Raw genomic sequence first — 24,677 nt, 5'->3', positions numbered from 1 at the left:
AAGGGAAATTAGACCCCTGTACTAGGAAAGTGGCTACAATTATGAAATATTGCTATAATTGGCACTGATGAAGGATCAGGAGGAGGTGCTTTGGTGATAGAAAGAAATGTACAACATTGTCTTCTAGAAAGCACAACAAATGGGCAATTGTATGCGTTTGCAACAATTGTCCCATTATCAGGAAAGTCAATATAATAAGTTTGTGCGCATCTCACTTTATAATGGTCGAGCTGCTTAACTTTATTTTCCAATCTATCACCGAAAATAGCCTTCCATCTATCATCATATTTAAGTTTTTCAATCATATCACGCCTAACCTATTTCCAACCGATTTCTTCTTCCTCCCCCAAAGCAAATGCAATAGTCCTATAGCCACAATTCCCGTCACCTGCCACGTCAAACATCTCAAGGACAACATTTTTAAAAAAATTACCACATCCATCTAACACTTCATTGGTTTGACCAAAAGAAAAGGCACTCTGATGCCCGATAACTATCAAACTCTAATTTATAATGCAATAATTTTGTTAATCTTTATTGTTTAAACCTTCTGACCAAAAAAAAAATAAATAAAAAATAAATAAAAAATAAATAAATTTGCATACTTTTTTTTTGGTGGGGTGGAATGTGCACATAATCTCGCACCCTTAAAATCCTGGCTCTGTCCCTATATATGTATTTGAGTTATTGAAAAAGTAGTTTGGCTTTCTTTCATATTACTAGGATAATTAACCGAAGCATTGTATCTGTACTTCAAGAAAATCGGTATAGAAGGATATAGATTATAGAAATCTATAGTAAACACAACCAGAAAAGTGTGTTAACATGTCATCACCGGCATTAGTGCATTTCAATTTGTATTTCACTTTGCTTAGTGTGAAGCGATGAGCTTGAGGGTAAGAGCATCTCTAGGTGTAGTATAATCTCCAAATTTGAAGGCAAAATTTGAAGAAATTGGACGCAAATTTTGACCAGTTCTATGTGGTCGCAAATTTGGAGTAAGGTCTACCATGCGACACTACCACTATCGCCCCAAGTTGAAAAAAGTTGAAAAAAAAAACCCCACGCGACATTCCGACTGTGGCGCCAAATTGAAAAAGTAAAAAAATAAATAACTCATGCGACATTGGCAATGGCGCGGAGTGCTCGTCAAAGTCAAAAAAAAATTTGGGGCGACATTATCACTGTCGCTCCACATCTGCATCCAAAATCCCAAATTTGCTTCCAAGGATGCGGCTAGACAGGTGATGCGACCGAATTTGCTTCTACCTAGAGTTGGATTTCCGCAAAATTCCGAATTTTTGAAGCAAATTTAGAAAATTTGGGAGGTGATACTACCACCTAAAGATGCTCTAATGGTAATAAGTTGCTATGTCAAGGATAAATATTATTTCAAAACCACCCTCATTACATCACGTACAAATTGTGCACTCTGTTTCATAATGTTCTGCAAGTGCCGACAAGCAAAGTCTGATGATACCAGAGGTCTGGGGGTTGAACCCCGCCAGCATCAAAGAGTTATTGATCTGATTTAAAACAGGCTTGCCAATAAAAATAAAAAAAATGTTCTCGATAATGGACACATAATGCTTTAAAGTGCAAACCATCTTAGTATTTAACACAGAACCAAAGTCCTTTGAAAATCACCGACGACGGCACCCCTAGTTATTTAGTTCAACTGTTGGCCACCACTGAGCTTGTTTTCCAATTAGCCTGTCAAAACACCCGACTCCGTAGGACTTTTTTCACTTTTACACAACAAAGTGTATCTAAAATAAGACCTTTTTCATTCTCGCAAAGAATGTTCTAAGGTATCTCTACTCTGGGCTTTTCCGCTGGGACATGTTATTTGTTTCCTCAGGCTTCGGATATTGGATGCAATGCGTTGTGAATCTTTGCACTCCAGTGGCACATCTATATTACATTCTAAGGCTGTTGTGCTACAATATTTGGTTTTAGTTACTGCACCAAATTCTCAGGAGATAGACAATAACCATAGAAACGATAGTGACGATGCGTTTCAGTCTGAAACTTGTAGGACACCTTTGCATATTATCCATGATCAACTGCTCCTCATTACATATTATCTTTGAGAACTTCCAAGCTGATACTAGCTTATACCCCGCAGATATACATGCTTATTACTATTTGAAAGACTAAAGGAATCTACGTATCCATGTGGGTGTGAGAATTACAGTTCACAGAGACCCCTTTATTATGTTCGTTCGCTTATGCTTTGAGTGGCGCACAAGACATCAAGATCAAGACTGAAATCGGATTCAGAATCCTTAACGATTTTACAAGTGCTGAATTCAAAATCCAATATCATGAGTGTAACACTAATATAATCGGAATGGTTCATTACCACTGCATGCAACTATAAATATCTTTGAAAAACAGAACAAAAAAACAAAGGGTTAAGTAACCCAAAAACAATTGACAAAACAAAAACAAAAACAAAAAACAAAAGGAAAACACAACTCTTCACTGGAAAATGCAAAAGAAACCATAATTATCACCTCATTCTTAGCTCAGATAACAAATGAACCTACCAAGTACCTACTTCACAAATTATTCCCAATGGGAACACCAATTCCAAATTATGGCTATGCCCAAGCAGTTTATTTTTGTTCTTACAATTTATTCACAAATTATTTTTGTCAATTTGCAGACAATCAATAAGCTCAGAATTATTCAAAGCTTCTCTGCACAATTTTCTTCAGCGAATTTGTTTCTGCTACATGGTTTTAAGCTTGTACTCCAAGCTCCAGTAAAAGAGTGAGGTTGATGTTATTGGATGCTGGTCCATTAAACTGAATGGGACCTGTCACAGGAACAACCATCTGTTCAGCAATCTCGATGCAAAACTCCAAAACAAATTAAAAAACATAAATTTTAAGACTACGTGTTAGGTTAATTAATGGAATAGTAGGATCAATATACCACACTTTATACAACATCCCCAAGGTCTGATGTTTTGTGGATGTGAATTACGACCATCTCCACAGACATTCAGCTCATTTGAAACCCGTAACCTTTTTTTTTAACCTTGTCACGTGAACTTTGAAATTTTCCAAACAGTCCAGTAGTTTTAAGTTTGCAACCATCTTTTGGAAATGTTAAATATATACATATGAGTCTGTGGTGATGATCTCCATGGTTGAAAGATCCTATCAAGGAAAATTAGGTTTTAAATTTTTAATTCATCTGCTAGGTGAGTCTTTAAGGCGTTGTACAAATTGTGTATAAAAATAACTTCATCTTATAACCAGCTGTGTTAACATCATGAAAATTTTGACAGTAAACCAATTAAGTTTTAGCAACTGGCAACTTCAGCAGCAAGTACTTGATTACTGGTGAAGATGCAATAAGATTATTCTACGGAAACATGCACATGCACACGAACCTGGGCTGATATATCGGTTCTTGATGTCCCCCTCTCCCCGCATAGATGCAAATTTTTTAAATGGAGAATCTGAAATTTTATTAATATACATAAACTTGGTTAATTTTCTGGTAAGGAAGAAAAAGACAGCATAGAAGCATGTACCATTCAGTACTGAGTCACCTATGTCAAATTCCTGTCTTTTGAAACACAAAAAAGGAAAGATGATGTTAAACAGTTCTTACCTTGGAGCTCCACCATTGCCTTCTTGATCACATGCTTGAACTTACCTGAAAGATTAAGAAGTTTAAGATCAAAAAATACTTTAAATAAGAAGCTTAAGATCAAAAATACTTTAACGGCACATGTTCTTTCAATTATAGATGGACTAGGCTTCAAGAAGAGAAATGAACAGCGTATTTTATATTTCTACAGTAACTCTAACAAAAGATGGTACCACAAATTCGTTAGTTTTGTCCCCTCAAGTCGACGATTTACAATTCCTGTCCTGGTTTATTGCAAGCTTGTGAGTCCATTTTTTGACAAGGTGTATTAATCATAATTCTGTCGGTGCAGGCACCTCGAGACATGCGTCCGAGGGACTTCTAACTTGCACATGGAATACTAGTTAAGAATGTGGGACCTGTTGTAACGAGATCTAAAGTAATCTAGTCCAGCTCCTGTAAGCTCCCACATAGGTGCAACCAGCTCCAAGTGTGTCTTCTCCCAACTCGAACTGGTTCCAAATAGGCGGTGGCAGCTCAACGCAACTGATAACTCAACTCCTCTAGGTACTACCCCAGCTCCATGTGTTCAAATACGATGGCCCAGGGACTCCTAAAGCCACAGTACAACTCTTACTCTTTGTTTTGAAATTAGATAAGGACACTAGAGCTGGCATGATCAGCTTGGGAACAGGTCCTGAACTAGATTATAGTGTGGTCAGTCATGGATCCATTACTAGGTCTTTGGAACAGATGTAGTACTGGCCTCCTAATTAGAACCGAGCTGAGTATTAAGAGTTGAAGATAGCTTCTAATTATGTTTCAATCTGTTAACTAGCTTAGAAAGATGATCTTGGACAAATCGATTATTCATTATTATCATACTGCTTATCAACCTTCGTGGAACCTTCACATAAGGTGGCATATAGATGTGTGTGCATATTTTCACTGTCTTGAAGAATATAAAGGTAGACGGTGACCGGTGACCAGTGACGAGGACTTTCTTTTATGGAAGTAAAGTAAACAAATTCTTTGGGAAATCATTCCACAATAATCTCGCTACAGATAACAGGCAAACCCAAACCGAGTATAGTCCCTCTCTATCTTTCATCTCTTTCCTTGGGACCCCTATGCAAAGATGGTGACTTCACTGCTAAGGGCTTGTGAGGATTGCAGGTTCCCTCTAAAACTAATTTGCTATACTGTGTCTGGCTTGGGGAAGAATGCAAAATCGTGGTCAGTTTAGGGTTTACGGCATGGAGGTACCTGCAAAATGTGCTTTATGTGGATCACATTCAGAGACTTTGCTAGTATCCTATACTAAATAGGTGTGGGATCAACTGACTGAGCCTAAAGGCAGAGAAATAAAGCCTCCTTGTCAAACAATATGCCTGATGTTACTTAATAATGGCCCTTGATTTCGCTTCTTCTTGTACTCGTGCACCATGGTTGGGAGCTTAGCGGCTCTTTCTAAAAGACAGGAATATATATATGATATAGGAAAAATATAGGAACTACGAGCCTCGTTCTTTATTCAGTTCGGCTCACTTCTTTCAGCCAGGGTCAGAGCTAGAGATCTAATCTTCCTACCCAACCTCTCTGAACATAGAGATACTGTGCTAGAAGCACAGGTGTTGAACTGGATACCAGTGGCAGTGGCAACATGTTCAACAGTATGAAAAAACTATGCAGTCACCTTCGAAAGTGAGGCAGACTGTAGAATTGACAGTGTAATCTATTTAGTCAAAATTGTGGCACTAGTTATCCAGTAACATACATAAGAAAGGCCATCAATTTGATGAGCTTATTTAATTGGGTGCAACTTGTTTAGGATTAGGCCAATGTATTTTTCTGGTTGACTCTCTTCTTAGAAATTTTAAGTTTTCTTATTGGCTCCTATTGCATGAATCCTCCTCACAACTACTGATTTTCTTGTACTAATCCATTTTGCATTATTAAGCTTTTTTTTTTAAAGAGAAGAAGATAAAGGAAAAAGGAAAAATAAAAATAACAGAGTGCAACACAACCAGTGACCAAAATTAATATATTTCATTTGTACATGATTTTCAAGTTGGACGTACTTCAAAAGTCAAAGCATCCATATAACTATTTCTAAATATAAACAAAACATTTAGATGGTTTATGTACTTTTGTCTCCATATGTTAGATTGCCCAACAAGATCCCTTATGCTGCTCTTCAATATTCAATCTTCTATTACATAGAAAACAATAATATGGTTACCTATTAACATGTCGGTCGACAGATATTTCCATCATGTTCATCGTTAAACTCACATGTATAAAATATATACTAACTTGACAATCACATGCAATGCAAATGTATTACTAGTAAGAAAGAATTGAATCAAGTTCTCAAAGAAAATCGCCTTCCTGGGATTGTATGATGTGAATGACTAAAAAAAATTAGTATACCATGTCTCCTCTCAATGTCCATAAGTGAAGTCAGTGCAGTACCACCAACAGCCCACTCTTCGACTGGAGCACCCAAATTACCAACCTAGAAACAGAAACATAAATTTAAATCAGCAGCCAATCAGATTCTTTATACCTGTTGAAGGCATATTACAAAAAGTGGATCAGGGAGATAAATAAAAAAATTGATCTTTGTAAAGAAATACATTTGTAGAAGAAAATCAAGGCCGGGTTGCTTTAGGGGTAGAGAAAACTTTATTAGGGGATGTGGGGGATCCAATTTTCGAAATATTCAAGTTTCAATAATCTGTACATGGATGGAAGTATATCGTATTTAAGAATCAACCAAACAAATGGGACTATACTGGGCCACATCTTGCTAAGAAGCAACCTTGGTACACAATTAAGGATTCTACTTTTTAACTAATAGAAAGACATAAATAAATAAATGAAGAAACACAAACCAAGGATATAAGGCCATTTTTCCCTGAATGGAGGAGGGTTTGGTTGTGTGCGATTATGAAAGAAAGAGGACACTCAATTTTCTCTAGAATGAAGTTTGCAAAAGTCCTAAACAGGAGATGACTTTTTAAAGTTGAGATGGAGATTACGCATTTGATCGACGTGATTTATCTTCCTCTGGTCCAGCTGCTAAATCAAACACAAGTTTTTATTCCCGTATTTTTATTCCGCAGTTTTCCTTTTCCTTTCCGTACTTATCTAGGTTAAGATTATATTAGTACTTTATTGTGCCTCCCTTCTAATGCAAGATTTACTATATTTAAAACTTAAATCCATCCTATAACTCATGAGGTTCTCCTACAAATTTCCCACCATGGTAGAGTTTGAAACAATACAAATCCACTGCCCGCCAAAACAATATAAAACACTTCAACAAGATTATAGATCTGAACAAAGTAAACATGCACAGACAAGCAAGCTTAGAAAACTGAGGAAAGCAAACATGCATAGACTATTGTAATATTAGTCATATTGGGCCTATACTTGGGCCCAACCTATGTACATTGTAACTCTGTTATTATAAATAGAAGATGGGTCTCACTTTGAGACCCAACTTTTACTGTCTCTCTTTCTACATGGTATCGGAGCAAACAGGAAGAGAGAAGTAAGAAGATCAAACCCTAGCCACCACCTTTAGCCACCACCCTAGCCGCCACCCCCTTCTTTCATGGCGGCGCGGCCACATGTTCGACACCCGACTGTGCCATTGAGTCGCTCTCATCGGCGCTGACTTGTCTTTGCCTCCCTCTTGGTTTCCGTTTATCACATTTTTTTCGGTATGTTTAGGCATTTATCACATTTTTCCCAAGCAGGTCTCCGTGATTATAACTTTTTCTCACATCAAGGTACTATTCTTTGCACTATATCCCTTATCATGACGGATAAAGACTCTAAAGGTGCGGATGATGTCTCCTTGTTGAATAATTTCTCTTCTTCAAGAAAATTACTCTTGCTCTTCTTAATGGGCGGAATTTCCACTCTTGGGCTCATTACGTTTTTATTTTTGGGGGCCAAAGGGAAGATGGATTGGCTTGTTCCCAACAAAATGATTTGTCCAATTAATACGCACCACCTACAATAGTTGGTTCATGACCAATTGTATGATTCTAAGTTGGTTGTTCAACTCTATGGAGCGATGTCTATGAGATGTTTACCTTTTATGAGACTATTGATGGTTTGTGGGTCGCTCTCTCCCGAATATATGCTACTACTTAACAATGAGGATTGAATTTATGAGCTCTACCATGAGTTGGGTCGCTACCGCAGGCTCTTTACGTCTTAGCTTACTTTGGGTACTTGAAGAAGCGGGGAGGAGCTTTTACGCTTACACTTCCCTATCCAAGATTCTTGGTATGACACTGACTATTATGGCCGCTCTTCAGAAGCGTGAGGAGAAGCAGAGAGTTCATCAGTTCCTTATTGGTCTTCACTCTGATTTTGAAGCCATTCACACTCAAGTTCTCAATACTGCACCTCTTCCATCTCTTGGTGAGGAGTATGCCGTTATTGAGAAACATGAGCGTCATGTTCGGAATACTTCTTCTCTAGTGGTTTCTGATGCACCGTCTTCTACTGATCAGATGACGTTTGTTGCTACTACTCGACCCCAGGAGTCTTATGTTGGCTTTCGTTCTACTATTCCATCCGGGAACACTCGTGGACGCTTTTGTGATCATTGCAAGGGCAGTGGCCACCTTATTGATAGTTGCTATCAATTGCATCCAGAGCTTCATCCCAAGAGGGGGTCGAGGGGCTTAGGAGGCAGCAAGCCTCGTATTGCAGCTATTGCTGATATTTCTGGTAGTCATCATTCAGGGGGAGTTTCTGAGGATTCTAGGACTTTTACCCAAAGACAAATTGATCAGCTTATGCATGCTATGTCTTTACGTGAGGGGACATCTAGTACTTCTGCCATGACTGCTGCCACAGGTACACCTACTGCGTTCCATGTTCGTTCCCCACCTCCATCTGGTTGGGTCCTTGATTCCGGGGCAAATGATCATATGGCTGGTGAGTCTAGATTATTGTCTGATAGCACACCCATTTCACATCACGTCCACCTTGCGGATGGCTCATACACCACTATTACCCGTAAGGGTATTGTTAAGTTATCCCCTGCTATCTCTTTAGAGTCAGTCTTACATGTTCCTCACTTAGCACTTAGCCTGTTATCTGTTAGTCGTCTTACTAAAGATTATCACTGTTCTGTTGTTTTCTTACCCCATTCTTGTTATCTTCAGAACCTGAGTACGAGGTAGATTTTTGGCAGGAGCTATGAGCATACGGGACTATACTACTTTGGAGATCCCTCCCCCTTGTCCCAGTACCTGTTCCACCAATATCGAGTTTGCATGCTAGTGTGTTGCCTGTGTCAGGCCGTTATTTGTTTTCTGCTGAGTCTTTGAAAAATTGGCATGCTCGGTTGGGCCATGTCAACTTCAAGTATCTATGTACTTTATTTCCTGAATTAATAAACGCATGCAAAAATACTCTTTTTCATTATAATACTTGTTCTTTTCATTATAATACTTGTTCTTTGTCTAAATATGTGCGTAATTCTTATATTCCTCGCATTTCTAGATCTCCTTATATGTTTGTGTGGGCCCTTCTCCTGTGACTACCCTCTCTGGCCATAGGTACTACGTGACCTTTATAGATGACCATACTCGGTGTACTTGGATCTATTTACTTCGCAAGAAATCTGAGGTTCTCCCTGTTTTCACTAAGTTTCTCCAGCTCATTAAAACTCAGTTCAATATCGTGGTTCGCGGACTTCGTTTTCACTCAGTTTCTCCAGCTCATTAAAACTCAGTTCAATATCGTGGTTCGTGGACTTCGGTCTGATAATGCGAAGGAGTATGTTTCCAACGAATTTGTCGCCCGTCTTAACCAACAGGGGTATCCTTCAAAGAATCGACTTGTCCTTATACACCTGAGCAAAATAGTGTTGCTAAACGAAAAAATCGGAGTCTTATGGATGTAGTTCGGTGTTTGTTGCAAGGTATGCATGTTCCTCAGTCCTACTGGCATTATGGGGTTCTTACCGCTGCCTACCTTCGAAACCGCACACCCAGTAGAGTTCTTAATGGTAAGGCCCCTCTTCAAGTTGTATACCCCAGTCGTATTCTGTTTCCCATTATTCCCCGGGTGTTTGGCTGTGTTTGCTATGTTCATGATAAGAGTCCTACGCGGACCAAATTGGATGATAAATCCATTCGGTGTGTCTTTCTAGGGTATTCCCCTATGTCCAAGGGGTATCGTTGTTATCATCCACCTAGTCGTCGCCTCTATCATACCTTGGATGTCACATTTGTTGAGCATAGTGCATATTTTGGTCCTTATACATCTGTGTAGGAACATTTGTCTTCCCCAGAGGAGGCGTCTTCCGCTGTTTATCCTGTTACTGTCTTTGATACTCCTCTGGTGGTCCCTTCTACTAAACCATTACAAGTGTATACTCGTCGCACTTCTACTCATGTTCATGCTCTGCCCACTGCCTCAGGTAACATTCCTTCACCTTCTAGTGATCTACCTACTGTGATTGCTCCTACTGTTGACTCCCCTATGATTGCTCCTGTTGATTCTCCTATTGTTGAGCCCCCTCGATTTCCTTCCAGGACCAGGCATCCCCCCAGACAAATACGGTTTTCCCACTAACCATCCTATTGCGTAGTTTGTCTCTTATCAGGGTGTATCTGCTTCCTATCAGACATATCTGACTTCGGTTTCCTCCATTCGGATACTGCGATCAGTTTCTGAGGCTCTATCAGATCCACATTGGGTAGCCGCTATGCAAAGTTTGAAATGACCGCCTTTGCCGCGAGAATCGGACTTGGGTAATGGTCGCTTTACCTCCCAAGACTTCATACTGTTGGATGCAAATGGGTTTTACTGATGAAGTACTTGGCGGATGGTACAGTTGAACGATATAAGGCCCGTTTGGTTGCTAAGGGATTTACACAGGTACCTGGATGTGACTTTGGTGCAACCTTTGCTCCGGTAGCCAAGTTAAAATCTGTTCGACTTCTTATTTCCCTGGCTGCCTCTTATGATTGGCCTCTTCATCAGTTGGATGTGAAAAATGCCTTCCTTCACGGAGATCTGGCCGAGACGATTTATATGGATCCCCCACCAGGCTTTCGTGGTGAGGGGGAGTATGCTGGGAAAGTTTGTCAACTCCGGAAGTCTTTATATGGGCTTAAGCAGTCACCACGAGCCTGGTTCAGTAGATTCAGCGAGGTTGTGCTACAGTATGGATTTACCAGGTGCCACTCAGACCATACATTGTTTGTTCGGCGGAACTCTGGGGGCCGCACTTATCTGCTTGTATATGTGGACGACATTATTATTACAGGAGACGATGCATCAGGCATTGTACAAATTAAGGAATCCCTTGGGAAGTCTTTTGAGGTTAAAAACTTGGGTCCTCTACGTTACTTTCTTGGCATTGAGATTGCACGTAGTCCCAAAGGAATCTCTTTATCTCAGCGAAAGTATATTCTAGATCTTCTGACTGATACAGGGATGTTGGGTTGTCGACCAGTTTCTACTCTTATGGTGCCTAACAGCCGGTTAGTTGCAGACAAGGGACCATTATTGTCAGATCCATCGACTTTATCGGGTGCCTTGTTGAAGCCTTATTTATCTAGTTAATACTAGACCAGACATTGCCTATGCTATGAGCAGAGTTAGTCAGTTCATGCATGCTCCACATCAATCTCATATGGATGCAGTGGAGCATATTCTGAAGTACCTGAAGTCTTGCCCTGGCTTAGGTCTCTTCTATGCAGCCGGTTCACAGGGTCCCTTAGAATGCTACACTGATTCTGATTATGGAGGTTCTATTGACAGTCGTTCCACTACCGGCTTATGTGCTTTTCGTGGGAATCACCTTATCTCATGGAAAAGCCAAAAGCAGTATGTTGTCTCCAGATCATCTGCTGAAGCTAAGTATCGTGCCCTAGCTTTGGGCACTTGTGAGATTATGTGGTTGCGATCTATTTTGGGAGAGCTTGGTTTTGCACAGTCTGGATAATTTGTACTTCACTGTGACAATCAAGCTGCCATCCATTTAGCACATAGAGATTGATGTGCATTTTCTACAGGAGAAAGTTCATTCTGGGATTGTCTCCCCGTCCTTTGTTAGGACTAAGGCCGCAGTTAGCCGATACTCTTTACCAAACCCGATGGGACCTCACCGATCTTAAATCTTCCATTGGCAAGCTGGGCTATTGGATATCTTCGCACCAGCTTGAGGGGGAGTATTGTAATATTAGTCCTATTGGGCCTATACTTGGGCCCAACCTATGTACATTGTAACTCTGTTATTATAAATAGAGGATGGGTCTCACTTTGAGACCCAACTTTTACTGTCTCTCTTTCTACATAGACAATTAGACATACAAACTTATAAAACTGGACAGAGCAAACATGCATAGAGAAACAACCTAATTAAATACTTCAACAGCAGCATAAACATTAGGAAATAGTACCACTTCTGTCAGTTGACCGAGTTGACCAAAGTCAAACTGTTTCAATCTGTTCATATTTTCATAATGTCCACAGCACCCTCAGGGTTTGGTACCACTTTTTAGACCGATATTAGGAAATAGTACTAAATTTCAAAAAAATTAGGAAATAGTGCCACTTTTGTCAGTTGACCGAAGTCTTTGGTACCACTTTTTAGACCGATATTAGGAAATAGTACCAGATTTCAAAAACATTAGGAAATAGTACCACTTCTGTCAGTTGACCGAGTTGACCAAAGTCAAACTGTTTCAATCTGTTCATATTTTCATAATGTCCACAGCACCCTCAGGGTTTTTTAGACTTTGGTACCACTTTTTAGACCGATATTAGGAAATAGTACTAAATTTCAAAAAAATTAGGAAATAGTGCCACTTCTGTCAGTTGACCGAAGTCACACTGTTCACAAAACATGCATGCTCGAGTTAAATAATTTCACCTCCAGTATTTCGTCCTTTATACTTTCGATATTTACCATGCCAACACTACCAAATGTTCATTCCGAGAGAGCAGCATCAAGTGGTACTGATGAACTATGGAAGTTCTCCTGCATCATTAAAGCATGCAAATCCTCTGAAGGTGTTTCTAGCTCCCTCAAGACCACCAACTATGACTCGCCAGGAAAAACTTGAAAAATTAAAGCGGAGGCAACAAATGCAGGCTATGCTTGCTATTTAAGAACATCAACAGCAGTTTGGTCCTCAGGGCCCTCGTAGTGGTATGTATAATGCTGACAAATTCCCTCTCGAGAATCAACACCCAGATACAGAGGGTAGTACATACAATTGAGGCCGAAGAAAACCTGAAAGTTACTCCCTCCATGGAGCTTAGTTCTCCTATAGAACGCGATGATTCCAATACAGTTGCCATGGAGACTAAGAGTGGTTCGTTAGAAGAAAGTGTTAGATCAGCTTCAAGATGTTATAGGAAAGGCACGAATCATTGCTTTCCAACTAGGTTACATGGACACGCCATATTTTGAAAAAAATCTGTGTCGGATACGTATCCACGTGTCCGTGTCAGACACATATTGATGTAGAACATTAGTCAAGTCTGTCAGTGTCATAGGTGTGTGCCTATGTTCCCTCTACATGTTATGGGCATGAGCCCCTTAGTTGAGTCCAAGCCCATGGTTCGAGTCCATTAGTTAGTTGGACACATGTCGTGTTCCTATTGGTTTATGCTTTCTAGGTTTACTTTAAATAACGGACTTGTAGTTAGGGTTTTAGGAGTTGTATTTATGTGTGTGATTTGTGATTGAGAGATTCAATAAAAGAGTGATTTTTAGGTCGTCTTCTAATTGTGTTTCAATTAAATAGTAGATTCAATTAAACTGAAACTTCTGCCAATAAGATCTACATTATTTGGTATCGGAGCAGATTAATTCCCGGAGTTACTATTTACCGTACTGTTCGCGAAACACTGTTCATCGGACACTATTCACCCAGGTTACTGTTCACGGCGATTTTTTTTTTTTCTTCAAAAAGTCAATTTTTTTTGTGTTGTTATGATAAATCACAAAGCAACTCAAGGTCGTTCTCCATCCATGGATATTCGCATGTCTCGTTTAGAAGAAAGCATGAAGAACATGACACAGATGTTCCAGAACTTTATGGAAGCAAAGTTTCCAGTCCAAAGAGAGGTGCAACAACCACCTCCACCACCACAATATAATAGTTCAGTGGCTAGTACTGATTATGCATCTCAGGTTGATGGTTCAATCCCTCTTCTGAACCCTTTTGCGCCTACAGATCCAGAAAACAATGGAGAGAACAGAGTTGACATGAAGATAACACCAACAGGGAACCTCCTCTCAATGAGGAACGTGAGGGTGTACCCCTCAATGATGGCGCCACTCGGCTGCCGGCAGGTGTTGAAGCCCCCCTATTGGGCGCTCCACTAATCTTTGATAAGTATGAAGATGTCTCTTTTTGATAAGTACGAAGATCTGATTTGGGAAAATTTTGTGACTCATTTTGACAAACGAAGTTATTTGTTTTTCAAAAAAGCACGAATGCAGATTTGGATTTCCTTAAAGAAAGTCACATATGTTGGTGAAGTTACAAGCTTTCAAGACGAGCCATTGGTACCAAAAAAATTTGGTGCATCTTCTGGTTATTTGTTTTTATAATCTGTGTGCAAGAGCATGTTGTGGGTTACTGATTTTAAACCAGGGAAGCTGCTACAAAGGAAAAATTCATGGTCGGATTCCTTTCAGCTGGGGTATTGGCCGATTTCCTAAAGCTTGTGGACGTGGTTCTCTTTACCTGAAGTTTTTGTTGATTAGAAATTGATGGCCAATTTTTTTTTTCGGTTAAGGGAGAGTGATGTAGAACATTAGTCGAAGTGCATCGGATGTCATAGGTGTGCTTTATGTTCCCTCTACATGTTATGGGCGTGAGCCCCTTAGTTGAGTCTAAGCCTATGGTTCGAGTCCATTAGTTAGTTGGACACATGTCGTGTTCCTATTGGTTTATGCTTTCTAGGTTTATTTTAAATAACGGGCTTGTAGTTAGGGTTTCAGGAGTTGTGTTTATATGTGATTTGTGATTGAGAGATTCAATAAATGAGTGATTTTTAGGTCGTCTTTTAATTGTGTTTCAATTAAAGTGTAGATTCAATTAAACTGAAGCTTCCGCCAGTAAGATCTACATTACATATTGCATGTAATTTACCTCGAATTTTGATATTTTGCCGTATCCGACAATTCGTATCAGTGTCCGATACGGCTTGTAAATGTAACCTAGCTTTCCAAGATTAGATAAATATTTCTCCCGTTATATTGTAAAACGATATCTTTCCTCTCTTTTTTTGTTATTTAACGAAAATGTAAGACAATACTACTTTCTCTTTCTACAGCTGGATATTAAAGTAAGGCTTTCTATCAGGGATAGTTTATTTCGGTTGGCTCAAAGTGCAACGCAAAGGCATAACACCATTGATACAAGTAGTACAAACCAAGGCCCAAAATATCGATATCGATGAATATATCGGTGTACCCAAAAACCGATATATATCGGATATATCGGATATTTCGGATATATCCATTTTTTTGGTAACCAGTCCAAACTATTTAAAATATCGGAAATATCGGATATATCGGAAATATAATATCGGATATATCGGATATATATCGGAAATATATTGGAAATATCGGATTTATATTTTAAAATAGTCAAAAAGTCAACCGATATATATCGATTATATCGGAAATATCGATTATATCGGCGATATAAAGTTTCATATCGGAAATTCCGATATATATCGGAAAAAAAGGGTTCTATATTCGGTGGATATATGTCGGAAATATCGATGTCGGTGTACCAAAATACCGATATATATCGGCGATATATCGGATATATCGGCGATATTTTGGTCCATGGTACAAACAATAATATGCAATGTGATGGTGCTACTACGAAAGAAGCACATGAATATAACAGGTTAGTGAAACCAAATGCATTTCTTATCATTACATTATTATTATTATTTTAATTTCTAGTTGGGCCAGTACTGTAATGTATCTTACCATTATGGATATTAACCATAGCAGTTTTGTTACCCGTAAATCTTAGACGCATACATCTTTTTTTAGTGATTAAACAAACTTTTGTTGTTTTGGACTCGTTGCATTTCTAAATATGTGCCACGGCAGTACGACACATGGCATGGTAAATATCGAAAGTATAAAGGACGAAATACCGGAGGTGAAATTATTTAACTCAGGCATGCATGTTTTGTGAACAGTACGACTTCGGTCAACTCGGTCAACTGACATAAGTGTTACCCTCCAACATCAACCATTCCTTTATCCAAACACAGATTGAACAAGAGAAAAACGTGATTCAACAAAAAACACCATGATTTAACAAAGAGAATACAACAAAAGACAAGAAGATAGTCTATACTTAAGTGGTGGCATGAGGATAGCAACCAACTATAAAGCAGAGTGCATAGCCATACCAGAAGGAACTGACTGACCACTTAACAAAGGCTGCTCCTTACTATGGCTTCAATCTGACTCATTGGCAGCAATACAAGCTTTTGGAACACAAAAGCTAATACCATGGGAAATGCATGGTAGGCGGCAGTCTTGTCTATCTTAAGCTACCAAACTGATGATCACAGCTAATACTGGAGGGAGCAAACATAGCAGCTGAAGCAACTTCGTGAAGGAATGATGCTACTCTACAACAAGGAATGAAGGAACGTCATGAATGAAGAGCACAATGGAACTCAAAGTGTGAACTGCCTAATCAAGTTTTCAAAATGTATCATAGATAGCAGCATGAGAAATTCACAATGTATTTCTTCAATTTGAACGAAATGGGAGAGAAGTTACAACCCAAACACTGTCACTAACTGTAGATCCAATGTTTAAAAATGCATTGAAGGCACTTTTTTACATTTTTTTGACGACATAACGCCTCATAACTTCTTTAAAGATTAAAAACTCCCTATTAGATTATGTTTTGAGCATTATAATACCTTATTCTATTAGAAATCACAAACTTCCATCATCATCCTCTTTTCCCTTTTTCATTTATTGAGGCTTTGGCCTCAAGCCTAACAGAAGCAGAGCACCTTGACACTTTCGTTCTTTTTAAACACTGCTGTAGATACTTAGATTTATACCTAAATTGAAGAACCCTACATTACACCCAAAAATATCTTACTCAAGAACTTTAAAAACCTAATAAACACATAAAAATTAGGTACATCAATCAACAATTTGCATATAATATAACTTAGATTTCATTTTAGTTTATCCGTGAGCGTGAGCGAACTCTTGAGGTCGCTATTCAAAACTCTCACAAAAAACCACTTCATACGTGTCACTCTCCCCTATGTCTGTCCGTACCCCCAAATAACCCTTACTTTGTGTCTGACCGTACCCCCCTCTTTTCTCATTTTCCCCTATGTTCGCCTCCAACCTCTCCCAATCTCTCTTCCAAACTGTTCTCACAATCTAAGAGTGATAAAGGACCGTCTCTCTCTTGGATTTCTCGCGGGAAGGTTGTTCCACTGGATTCTTCTTCAATTTGTACGACTCTCCATACTCAAGACAAGAGAGATAGTTCTAGGTAATGTATCTCTCGCTGAATTTAGTAGATTCTTGACTTCCATGTTTATATACCTACTTGAAACCAAATATCATCATTCTTCTTTGCAGATCGCATCACCGCTTTGCGGTTGGCTTCTCAAACTTTATTCTCAGAATTGAGATGTTTCACAAAAATAATCTTAGCGGTTTTACTTGTTTATAGAGTTTTAGTATTTTCATCATGGAATTGGACCTGAAAAGATAACAACAAAGAGTTGGCAATTGCAGATTTTTAGTGCTTTAAATAAAGGATTTAAGTATTTGGTTTGAGCCGGTTATTTGGGTTGTCCGATCGAATAAATATCGGAGAAGTTTGGAATGGCACTACAATGTAATGCCTCTGTGAGATATATGCAAGTGGATCGAAAACATGTAATGGTGTGAATTAGAGATCTCAACCGTTAAATGATATATTGTTTATGATAACTTATTGGGAACAAGAGAAACCGGGTGGTTTGATGTCATAAACTTTTAAGCGGTTTACTTTCCCGCTTTACGTCGATCGATTCAAAACAATGAAAACCAATCACTTGGAAAGTCGAAAACTCCTCCTTTCTTCTCTGGGCTAGAATAATGTTAGATCGACCGCTCACTCTTTCTGGGAAAAGGAGATCTCTTATGAGATAACTTGGGATCGTTGATCTCTTCCTTAAAGATTGGGATGAGTCGATGTCGGTCGATGGTGCACTTCCTGATGTCGAATTCCAAAAATCAGCAAGAGGTTCCCCACTCTTCTTTGATCCGTCTTAGGGCCAAGTGGCAGCCTCGACCGAGCTCCAGTCGCGATGTGTCCGGAAACTTCGGTCGGTGCGATTGATGACTTTACCATAGGACTTCCTCGATGTTGGAGCAGCGGAGATCCCCGCCTCGTCCGGTCAAGCCGCTCCTCTTTCGCCCTTGAAGCTTGCTCTTCGACCCGCATCAGTAGCCTGTACACTTTCGGCTATTCTCGATTCCATTCCCTCTGTCTATCTTTGGGAAAAGGGCTGCCGAGTCGGGGCTTTGTCTCTTTCTGTTTGTGCCACCGGGCCTTGCCGAATGTTCGACTCCGTGTCGAATGGGTGGTAGTTGGGTTGGCTTTGGCGAAACTTTTTGTCTATGAGCTGTTTTGACTGCTTTCTTCCCGGAATTTGAAATAGGGGAACCCTCTGGGTATCAAGCTAAAATCTCATATCGATAGTGCATTCCCCATCAATTCTGGTCTTCTCTCGCCAATCGTGTCAGTGCAGTCTGACTCGTATCAAAAGCTTATCTTATATATATCATTTATCATTTATCATTTCGGTTAAGTACATGCTGATTTTTTTCCAAAAGGCATGTATGTTCACGTTTTGAGACCGTCTTTCATTGTAAGGATTATTTGATAATTATCAACTGGTGCGAATCAACATGTTTGTTGTTTCTTTTCTTCATTGGTAATATATAGAGCTTTCAAATGTAATCTTTAATTCAATATTGGAGTATGTTATCACACTCTTGCACTTAGCCTTGCGGTATGTTGGATTTGATGTGAAGATCCTCTCTATGTTGCTTACCATGATGAAGAATGGGGAGTTCCTGTTCATGATGACAAGTGAGTTTTTCTTATATTTCTCGCTCTCGGATTATTATTATTAAGAAGCTTCACGAATCAGGACTCAGGCATCAATCGGCTTAGTTGGGGATGTGTTGGGTATGTCTTTGCCTATCAAGTAGGTGTTGGACCTATTACCCCTTTGATATACATTGTTACCTCACTTTCTAGATGCTTAACTTTTGAGGTAAAGTGGTCGTGAGAGGGTCCAAAGACTGCACCGAGTTGGATCGTGTTGGGTGTGTGCCAATCTTGGGGGGTATTGTTGGTCTTATGCCTGCCCGCCTAAGACCTGCAACCCTTCAAGTATTTAAGGTTATGTCCGTCCAAAGAGCTTTTGGAATAAACTGGTTGTTGACTAGAAGATTGTGAAATTTGAAAGAGGGAAATTTTTTAGCTCTCCACATTTCATGACTTTTGCATGTAAAGAAACCAAACAAGAAAGAGATGTAATTAAAGGTTTAATCACTGAGTTGGTTGTTTATCCGGGATTACTTAGATATATGTCGCCCGTCGGTGTTTATATTTGCTAATGTGGTCTTCTACTCTTTATGGTATTTCCAAAATTGAATATACTTATGTGGATGGAGATGGTAATCGTTCTGCCAAATCAGCTAAGGTATATTTTCTAAGCTCATTTCTTTTTACGTGAAGATTTGTTGTTTGTTATTTAGAGATCTTATTACTTTATTCAGTTTTGCATGATGTGTCGAAATGAACATTATTGTGTGCTAACCCGGGAAAGTTCACTTCACTTCTCATTCTTTTTTATTACTTGGGGAAAAAAACTGTTTGGGATGGCCTATTGTAAATCTCGGGATTGGGCAAATCCGAAAGTGAGAAAATAAAATATAGTGACACCGAAGTTAAAAGCGCATGCCAACCGGCTCTCGGTTGGTAAAGTTAGTGGGAGCTGTTACCACGATCTATTTCAAATCACGAAAATTGGTTTTGGGATATTAAACAAATTTGGCTTTGAAATATTATTGACGAAACAAAAGCTTCTAACCTAACTTTCCTTTGTGGGGGCACGAGTTAATATATTTATCAATCAAGGAAGCTTGAGTCATTCAAATCACTTTTGAGTGTCAAACCGATATTATTTTAGCTTACGGCTTGAATTATGTTTCTTCCAAAGTAGATTATCTATGCTTTCTTTCAAATCCATGTTTTTTATGTATTCAGGTGATGGCTTACCCGCGACGACGGGGGTAGGAGTTTGTGCTTGGCCATCGGGCCTTGTTACATGATAAAAACAGTGTTTCAACTTATTCGAGAAGTGGCTACGAGTCACGACAAGTCTAGCTATCACTCCAAGACATCTAGAGTAATGGATGGATGTGTTCAATGAGTGAAAACACAACAGTTGCTTTTGTAATCTTGATAATTTATTTCCAACAAAAATCATTGTTATAACGTATTTGAACTTGTAACTTGAAATTGTAAACTCTCTTCTCGCATTTAACTATAGAATAGAAACTTCGTTTATCGGGCTCATCTTTTATGGGAAGCGTGAGAAAAGGAAGTTGCATGGGGAGGTAGGTCGTACTCTCCAGAGTTTCAAGATAAGCGGAGTGCCACCGAAAGTACAAACAACACCAAACAGGATAAGGTCTTGAATGTGGATGAACCCTTGTGAAATGTAAATGAAAAAGCACGCTAGGAAGTTTCAGCCAATCAGCAACCTTCTTATCACTTTCCTCACTCTGATGATCATCAAGTATCTCATTAGACAATACTTCAGATTCCATGATCACTTCGTTCGAAAAGCTCAGTCAAGTGGAGTTGCATATCTCAACTCATTGAGGATATCCCCTGCGTTATCACACCTGAGTCACAGCACGAAATGCGATGGCATTAAGTGAGATTAATTCCCTATTCTTAGTTTTATTCAATGTTTAACCGGTTTATTTTTATTTAGAGTGAACGTTCGGGGTATGTGGCCAAAATATTTTTGGTTGGAATCTGTCCTTATCTCCTCTCTGTCTCCCTCTCCACTCGCCACGCCTTTTCCATCTCTCCCTCTCCACTCTCCACACACTTTAATTCTCCGCTCACGCCCCCACTGCTATGCAGTATACTAGTAATTATATGTCACGACCAGCTGCGCTAACGTAAAAATTGTGGGTTTGAACTTGCAAAAATATCTTTAAATAACATACCTTCATTGCAAGGGCTGTGTACAACTATGAAAGAAAGAGGACACTCAGTTGTCTCTAGGATGAAGTTTGCAGAAGTTCTGAACAGGATATGACTTTTAATGTTGAGATGGAGATTGCACATTTGATTGACATGATTCCAATCCTCTGGTCCAGTTGCAAACTCAAACATATGTTTTTATTCACATTTTTTTACTCTGAGGCAAATAAACCCACGCAAACCATGGAAAAGGTGGACCATTCTGCAGTTTTCCTTTTCCTTTCCGTTCCTAATTGAGCACACAGAACTCCCTGGTGACACCCTGAGAACAAATTAAGCACACCAGTGTATGATTCAACAACAGTCCCTCCCATCTTTCTTCCACAAACACTACCAAACACAAAATCAAACACAATGCAACTGCAAGTCAATTACAGCGTGGATGTATACATAACCAAAAACAGATCTCCCACTCCATCGAACAAACCCATGCTCAATTACTCAAAAAAAGAAAAAGAAGAATAAAGATACTGCCTTCTTTTGAATGTGCTACCTCCCTTTACAAACAATCGAGAAGCTGTCTGGTAGAGGTTTAAAAAAAACGCATCGAGACTTAAGCCTCTAGGTGCGCCTTAAGCCTTTTAAGGAATTAGTGCCTTGAGGCGCCTCACGTGTTTTTATACTTTGATACTTCTTTTCTAATTTTTTTTCGGTTTCAGTTCTTTGACCGCTTAGGCCCTCATAACTTCTTTAAGTTTTGAGCATCAAAACACCTCATTCTATTTGAAATCACAAACTTCCATCATCAAACCCCTTTTTCCCTTATTCTCCTTTTTTTTTTTTTTAAATTATCACCTCAAGTGCCTCTGAGGGTCGCCTCAAGCCTCACAGCTTTGATGAGTATTTTAAGACACTGCTGCTGATACTTACAAACTAATACAACTCCTACCCAGGTTTATCATTTATTCAATCTCTTCGGTTTTAAAATAATTTAGACAAAAAATCAGCACTTAAAGAACCAAGTCACAGAAGATTTTCCTTACTGTAAGAACTGTATACAACGAGAAGTCCTAATATGAAGAGACCCTTCCAATAAACTTCTGAATTCAAGCACTCATCTTAATTCCATTTGCTTTTATCCGATCATGTATCTGAGATTCCGTCAACCCAGCAGCAACATATGTCCTATAAAGGGAACTGTATACATCACCAGGAAGACAGTTCATATTCTTCAAGAGCTTGCAGAGATAATCAGCTCCATCAGCATCCTTTTCTTCCTCAAAATACTTAAGAAACACACTTACACTTTCATTACTTGGCTTCCAGTAATTTCCTTTTGCTTTTAAAATGGCTGCCTCAAAATACCTAAAAGCCATATCCATCTGATGTGTCTTCAAGTAGAATCTCAGAAACATCTTTAGTGCCGCAATGTTTGGTTCAGCCGCCCTTTTCACAGCATCTTCACGAAGCTTCTCAGCTTTTTCAATCATGTCTCTCTGGAGGTAAGAATCTATAAGGACATTTCTCTAATTCTTCTGTGTCACCCACAGTGTAGAAAGAGCCTGAAGCATGACAAGATAGCTGCCATTATTAGTAGTTTCCGGAAAATTCAACTTGAGGGATTCCCATACCCTATATACGCCAAGCTTGTTAGATACACTCGAGTACATAGTAAGTAATAGATGGTAAGCTTTGCGATTTCGTAGTTTGTCCATATTCTCGACTTCCTTAAGTGCTAAATTTGCTTTGTCACTGAGACCTTTTTTGATGAAAATGGAAGCAAGATTCAACTTCTTTCATCTCCTCCAAGACTCTCTCAACACTTTCAAAATCCTTCAAAGAAGCATAACTATTCATTAAACAAATATAAGAATGAAAATCCGGGGAAATACCCTTACTCTTCATTTCCTTAATCACTACAGGAACACTCCCAGGTTCACCTACGCCAACAAGCAACGACATTATATTATTATAAACTAACGTACTAGAAGCATAGTCCAACTCCCTCATCTTTTCCAAAAGCATAGTAGCCTCATTCAACATATTCCCTTTGCAATAACAATGTAATAGAGCTCCATAAGTTAACTCGTTCTTCGCATTTCCAGGAAGACTCTTAAAATACATCTCTGCTTTATCCACACCGTTAGTCTTTGCTACAAGATCCAAATGTATTGCATTATAAGGCCATATTAGACAAAGGGCAGTTTAGTAATAATAAAAGATAATTAGTTAGAAAAGAAACAAAATGTTTGACCTGAATAGCCCGGTTGTATTTTCTGTATTTGCGAAGCTCATTTACGATGCCTATAAGACGACGTTTGTTTATGTCATTTCCTTGATCCATCCATTCATTCAGTGTGTCAGTTGCAATATTATCCTTGTTTTTGTCGCGGAGTGTGATTAATTTACGGAATAAATTGCTATCTCTTTCTTTCCCTAAACTCATTTTTGTTGCTGTATATTTTCTGAAAGATGGAGATGTTATTACTAAGGAAATTATATTCTTCATTGCAGTTCGAGCCATTTGTTTATTCACTGGGTGTTAGGGTTTCAGACTTCGCGGGAACTTTGGGAAATGAAATGGATCTTTATAGAGTGTTTTCCGAACCAAGCCCATCATCTTGTGCCACATGGCAAGAAAATTGTTAGGGAAAACACACAACACGATAGCTGCCGATAGCCCGACAGGGAAGGAAGGGTGTTGGTGTGTATACTGTACAGTGTACCCCTACCCCCCATGAGGTCTCTAGTTCGGGTCTCGTGAAGTGGGGATCATGCGGGTCCATCCTCTCTAGGCTGGGACTGGTTTCAACTTCCAACCACTCAAAAACACACCGGCTGTGTTTGGTTAATAGAAAATGGAAGGAAAGAAAATGTTTTTAGGAAAAGTGGTTTTTCTTGAGTATTTGGTTAATAATGGAAAATTGAAAAAAAGAAAACAGATTCTTCAAATGAGTCAAAATAAAGAAAGCAACTGTAAAGGTTAAGATTTGTTTAACTTTTAATGAAGTAGGCAATTTGGGGGAAGAAGGGTTGGAAGATTGTATTTCGACCGAGTTCGTGTGGACGAACTGCCTACGTATCAAGTTATCTCTGGGGGAACTTGAATCAGGTCAGATGTAGTTTCTCATCCTCTTTATATAAGCAAGGTGCCCGCGCCTCCAACTCTCCCGCGTCAGGTCAAATCCAGGTCTTTAGGTCACTTGCAAGCTATGATGGCGAGTTATGGGTATTTACTGTGATGCGTACCTGAAGCTTCTGTCTTGATGGCAATCATAAAGACATGCGTTACTAACCGTTGTGGGATGAGGAGAGTGAGTATTGAGGAGATCGTTTCTAGGCAAGATCGTCTACTCTACTCGAGCACTTTGAAGCGAACTCGCAGGACAAGTACCTGAGATCGGTTGATGGTGACATCATTCTAGGTGCGAGTTTCCTAGATTGCTTACCTGAGTCGAGTCTCTATGAAGTAAGCTCGGAGGACGACGACATGAGATCGGTTGGCAGTTCTGTATATGCGAGACACGTGTGTGATATTCATTGGATGTGAATATTACTCCCTCATACCAACTTCTGTTTTTTTTAAAAAAAATTGTTTTCCGTCTTCTTCCTCAACCGTCCGGTTAGAAAATTTTGATTGCAGAGAGGTTTTCTACGAGAGATTAGTGGGTTTCACAATATTTTAATTAGGGGTGTTTCTCGAGGCTCGACTCAAAAACCTACTCAACTAAAACAAACATTCCTGTTTCTAACCAAACACACATACACACA

The 24,677-nt window shown here is 39.2% G+C and overlaps 1 protein-coding gene across 10 annotated transcripts; it reads right to left on the bottom strand.

Annotated features, from left to right (window-relative positions):
• Positions 1 to 2,340: 2,340 nt before the first annotated feature.
• Positions 2,341 to 24,426, bottom strand: LOC147516859 (pyrophosphate--fructose 6-phosphate 1-phosphotransferase subunit beta 1-like). 10 transcript variants are annotated; one of them, XR_015211217.1, is made up of 7 exons: positions 21,950 to 24,426; positions 20,930 to 21,296; positions 16,054 to 16,278; positions 6,043 to 6,127; positions 3,631 to 3,675; positions 3,407 to 3,475; positions 2,341 to 2,824 (listed from the first exon to the last, which is right to left on the bottom strand). XR_015211217.1 is itself a non-coding variant. In XM_086589337.1 (5 exons), exons 1-5 carry the CDS (start codon positions 20,933 to 20,935, stop codon positions 2,748 to 2,750), a joined length of 282 nt encoding a protein of 93 aa, XP_086445463.1. In that variant the 5' UTR covers positions 20,936 to 21,904; the 3' UTR covers positions 2,341 to 2,747. The 10 variants fall into 10 exon arrangements, 1 of the variants encoding a protein (XP_086445463.1); XR_015211219.1 differs by having other exon boundaries at positions 20,930 to 21,228; positions 21,950 to 24,424; XR_015211220.1 differs by lacking the exon at positions 21,950 to 24,426 and having other exon boundaries at positions 16,054 to 16,273; positions 20,930 to 21,930.
• Positions 24,427 to 24,677: the final 251 nt, after the last annotated feature.

This window comes from Coptis chinensis, chromosome 2, assembly GCF_015680905.1.
Source record: "Coptis chinensis isolate HL-2020 chromosome 2, ASM1568090v1, whole genome shotgun sequence".
NCBI classification, from domain to species: domain Eukaryota; kingdom Viridiplantae; phylum Streptophyta; class Magnoliopsida; order Ranunculales; family Ranunculaceae; genus Coptis; species Coptis chinensis.
This window is presented reverse-complemented; position numbering and strand designations above follow the sequence as displayed.